Source organism: Rhincodon typus, chromosome 8 (assembly GCF_021869965.1).
Source record: "Rhincodon typus isolate 14 chromosome 8, sRhiTyp1.1, whole genome shotgun sequence".
NCBI classification, from domain to species: domain Eukaryota; kingdom Metazoa; phylum Chordata; class Chondrichthyes; order Orectolobiformes; family Rhincodontidae; genus Rhincodon; species Rhincodon typus.
The window spans coordinates 74,467,458-74,472,674 of NC_063339.1; the positions used below are offsets into that span (position 1 = coordinate 74,467,458).

At 48.5% G+C, this 5,217-nt stretch overlaps 1 protein-coding gene across 1 annotated transcript in view; it reads left to right on the plus strand.

Moving 5' to 3' along the window:
• Positions 1-5,217, plus strand: part of mapkbp1 (mitogen-activated protein kinase binding protein 1) — a 165,482-nt gene that overhangs the window by 100,817 nt on the left and 59,448 nt on the right. The window contains exon 7 of the mRNA XM_048600305.1: positions 875-1,035. Coding sequence (XP_048456262.1) covers positions 875-1,035 — 161 coding nt within the window. The remainder of the gene's footprint in view (positions 1-874; positions 1,036-5,217) is intronic.

The window sequence follows — 5,217 nt, forward strand, 5'->3', positions numbered from 1 at the left end:
CTGTGTATGTGTGTGAGAGACAGTGTGTGAGAGACTGTGTGTGTGTGAAGGAGAGACAGAGAGAGACTAGGTGTATGTATGTGAGAGAGACTGTGCGTGTGTGTGACAGAAACTGTGTGTGAGAGAGAGAGACTGTGTGCACATGTGTGTGAGAGAAGCTATGTGTTCATGTATGTGTGTGAGAAAGAGAGAGACTGTGTGTGTGAAAGAGACTGTGTGTGAGAGAGAGAGAGATACTGTGTGTATAAGACTGTGTGTGTGTGTGAGAGAGAGAGAGATAGAGAGAATGTTTGTGTGTGTGTGTGTGTCTGTGAGAGAGAGAGAGAGAGACTGTGGTCTGTGTGAGACTCTGTGTGAGACTGTGTGTGTGTGAGAGAGAGAGAGAGAGACTGTGTATGTGAGAATCTGTGTGCATGTGTGAGAGAGACTGTGTGTGTGTGTGTGTGTGTGTGCGCGTGCGTGTGAGAGAGAGAGACAGACTGTGTAACTGTGTGTGTGCAACTCTGCGTGTGTTTGATTTTGTGTGTGTGTGTGTGTGTGTGTGTATCTGTTGTTGCCTACAACCAAAATCCTTGGCAGTATGAAATGACCCCTGTTTAATACAGTAACAAATTGTTTGGAAATTCTTTTGAGGAGAATATCCACAGTTATACAGCCAGAGTCACAGAGATGTACAGCACAGAAACAGACCCTTCGGTCCAACCTGTCCTTGCTGACTAGAATTAATCTAGTCTCATTTGCCAGCATTTGGCCTATATCTCTCTCAACCCTCCCTGTTCATACATCCATCCATGTTACGAGAGTTTTTTTTAAATGCCTTCTGGAGAAGTTCCAGTGAGTGTAATATAATGATGATGCTCTGCCTTGCACGCAGACCACAACAGCCAACTGCTTATCGGTCAGTGAGGACTTTATCTTCTGCGGCTGTGCTGATGGGACAGTGCGACTTTTTAACCCCGCAAACCTCCATTTCATTGCCACGATGCCCAAACCACATCACCTGGGCATGGACATTGCAGCTGCCACAGAACCCAGGTAAGATTTACGGTGAGCTAGTGCTTTATGGCCCACCTGAGGAGCTTTCTGTATCATGTCTCCTGTCTACAGCACCGTGACCACTGAGCGCTCAGTTGAGAAACGGTTCACAGAGCACTAACTTCACTGAGTGGAAGTAATTGTAAATGTAGGTCATAACAGTAAAATGGTTGTTTCCAGTGAGGGTTGTAGCGATAGGCTGAAGGGATAGAGATGTTATAAACACGCTCTGGCAAATACACAGCGACAGGGACACACGCAAGCACACACACACATGCACACACACACCCACACTCACATGGCAACACACACGTGCACACATGTACAAACACACACACATGTGCACATGTATGCACACACGCACACACACAGAGCACTTGGTTCACAAATACACATGTGAACTAAGTGGTGCACAGATAGAGAGAAATTTGCACAGACAGATATTGAATAAGTGATTGTATACACTCACTGGTAAAGATATATATAGACTAAGACATACAGTGGAATAGAAATACAGACACACCTTAAGATGGATAGATAAACAGCCAGCCAGACAGATAGATAGATGAATGGATGGAGAGATGGACAATAAAAGGTAACAACGTAAGTAGATTTCTGTAGAGGCAGGAGATAGGCAAACAGATTATAGCTGGAGAGCAGTACCCAAATGGAGAGTTATAAAGAGTGAGAGGCAGCAGAAACAGGGATTGAGGTGGCGAGGCAGGTGCAGAGTGAAATAGAGAGGAAAAGGCCTACAAATACGGCAGCGAGACAGCTAAGCAAAGGTATCAGCTGGGTGGGCTAAAGTTTGTCACAGAGTCAGAGGCAGGTTGGGAAGCTAGCTTCCATGCTGATTGGCCAGCAGCTTGCGGTTCTTCCTGAAGGAGCGTCTCAGGGAGTGAGACCAGTCCGCGCATGTGCAGCAGGACGCACCCTCACGGCAATGAAACCAGCCAGTGAGGGGAAACAGTCCACACCCCGGCCTCCCACGCTGGAGCGGCAGGCGTGGCTGGACACGGGGCGGGGGGATGGAGGTGGGGGGGGCGGGGTGTGAAACCATTAACAGCGGAAGGAAGAACTTTGGGCCTGGTCATTGAGGCCTCATGCCGGAGTTATGAATGGTGAACGTGAGCGGGTACGCGTTACCCAGCCTGCCTCGCTGTGAGGCGGCAGGGGACATGACTGGATGGTGATTGCCGGGGGTGGGGTGGTGGGCCCACTAAGTGGTTGTCACTTGCCAAGTTAAACCATAAGGCATAGGAGTAGAGTGAGGCCATTCAGCCAGTTTAACCTGCTCCGCCATTCAACGAGATCGTGGCTGACCTGATAACCCTCAACCGCACTTTCCTGCCTTTTCCCTGAAACCCTCGTATTATTTTACTGATTAAAAATCTCAGCCACTTAAAGAAATTCAGCTGGGTCTTAGGGCAGTGATCTAGCAGGCCATGTCACTTGACTGGTCATTCAGACTCATACTGATCCTACCAAGGTAGACTTTAGAACATAGGACAGCACAGCACAGTAGAGGCCCTTCGGTCCACGATGCTGTTCCAACGTATTACCCTACTAAGATCAATCTACCCTGCATACCCTACATTTTACTACCCTCCATGTGCCTATCCAAGAGTCGCTTAAAAGTCTCTAATCAAACTTGGAATTTGATTGAAGTCCAGTGGCGGTAAATGGTAACTGTGAAGGAATAGTTGTTTCTTCAGAATCAGCTGTTGGGTTCACTCAGATCCTTCAGTCCTTACATCCTTACCCTGCTGTGGCCTACACGTGACTCCAGGCACAGGGTGTAATCACAGATGGCTTCACAAATTCCTCCGTTCAAGGGTGCACAAAAAAATGCTGACCTTGACAGTGATCCCACAAAAGAATAAAAAGTTGGGGGGTGCGGGCATTGGGGGGGGGAAACTGATGGAGTGCATCAGATCCTAGAATTGATCCCTACCTTGGATTGCCAACTTTCTATTGAGAACTCAGTCCCGTTGGGACAGAGACAGAACGCACCGCCATAACCAGTAATAGCGGCAGAGACAGAACACAGCGTGGGCTGGAGCTTTACCAGCAGGGGTCAGGCCTGAACAGGATTCCCCTCGGAGAGGATCGGCAAGTGATTAAAAAGTCATTGAGAATTTTAAAGAATCGATTCCGAGGCCCTTTTCCCTTGAATCCTGGGTTTTCCAGTTATGGAACCTCTTTCTGACCTGCTGTTAAGTTGCCAGTGGCTTTGAGGTGAGTGCACAGTGAGGAGGGATTGTCAATGAAACTGACAGGCTGGGAAGGCTTTGATCAGTTACACAGAAGAGTTGCAACCATGGCCAGGATATTGACCCAGCGACTGTGAACGAAATGGGCAGTATATTTCCAAATCAGCATGGTGAGTGGCTTGGAGGGGAACTTGGAGGTGGTGGTGTTCCCATGTATCTGCTGCCCTTGTCCTTCTAGATGGAAGTGGTCATGGGTTTGGAAGGTACTGTCTGAGGATGTTTGGTAAATTTCTGCAGTGCATCTTGTAGATGGTACACACTGCTGCTACTGAGCATTGGCGGTGGAGGGAATGAGTGTTTGTGGATGTGATGCCGGTCAAGCGGGATGCTTTGTCCTGGATGGTGTCAAGCTTCCTGAGTGTTGTTGGAGCTGCACTCATCCAGGAAAGTGGTGAGTATTCCATCACACTCTGGACTTGTGCCTTGTAGATGGCGGACAGGCTTTGAAGGTTGAGGGGTGATCTTTTAGAGATTTATAAAGTCATGAGGGGTATAGATAAAGTGAATAACAAGGCTCTTTTCCCTAGGATGGGGGAATTCAAAACAAGGGGACATATTTTTAAGGTGAGAGGAGAACTATTTAGAAAGGACATTGGGGGGCAACTTTTCTACACAGAGTTCCTCATGTGTGGAATGAGCTGCCAGAGGAAGTGGTGGATGCTGGTACATTTCCAACATTTCAAAGACATTTGGATAAGTACATGAATTGGAAAGGTTTGGAAGGATATGGGCCAAACACAGGCAAGTGGGACTAGTTTGGTTTGGTAACATGGTCGGCACGGACTAGTTGGACCGAAGGGTCTGATTCCATGCTGTATGACTCTATGAGTCAGGAGGTGAGTTACTTGCTGCAGTATTCCTAGCCTCTGACTTGCCACTGTGTTTATACGAACAGTCCAGTTCAGTTTCTAGTTAAGATTAAGCCCCTGGATGTAGATAGTGACAGTTTCAGTGATTACTGTGCGGTTGAACATCAAGAGGTGATGGTTAGATTCTCTCTTGCTGGGGATGGTCATTGCCTGGCATTTGTGTGGCACAGATGTTACTTGCCACTTGTTAGTCCAAACCCTGGATATTGTCCATGTCATTTGGACATTGTCTGCTTCAGCTGGCTCATTTCCAACACAACAACGATTACTTAATTGGCACTTTGGGCGTGTGAGGAACCACAGCGCTGCCCACACACCCTTTAAGCAGAGGAACGTGAGTGGGCTATTCGAGTGGGCTGCTTGTTCGAGGGCATGCAGCCCTCTGTCCCTCACTAACTCTCTCTGGAGGTTGTGTTGATGAAAGTCGGAGGGGAACAATAGACGTACACATCAAGCGATGACTCCTTTTCCTTGTTCCAGCGTAGCTGTGGCCCAGCATGTGATGTGTAAGTGGGTTTTGATGGCATTTGGCTTTGTTTGTCGCTGCAGATAAATATGTCACGGCCATGCGAGAGGCTTGACCTTCAACCTACACCATTCAACACTGACACAGCTAGTGCGGCTAGCTGACGAAATATTCTCGTTAATGAGCCAAAGCGTTATTTTTTATTTTGGATGCCAATTCCACCCCCCACCGGTCATCTAATGTTGCTGCTCCTGCTTCATGGTGAAAGAAATCTGACCATCTCCTGTCCCTCACTCCATTCCTTGGACCTGTTCCCCCCACCCCGCAACACTGAGCGATGTTCACCAAGGAGGAGGACTACCTCTGGCTCCGGCCATCAAGTATTTGTGCTGCAGGCCAGCTGCCTTGATGTGTCCACCCAAGGGAGGGTCCCTTCTCCTGGTTTTCAGGCTCTTCCCCCTTTGCCCCCTGACTGGCCTCACCACAGCTAAGGCCACGTAGCTCATGCTGTGGGGGTCAACCCCCTCCATGTCAGTGGTCCAACTGCCCGAGTCAGTGTTCCTCTCTCCCCCTT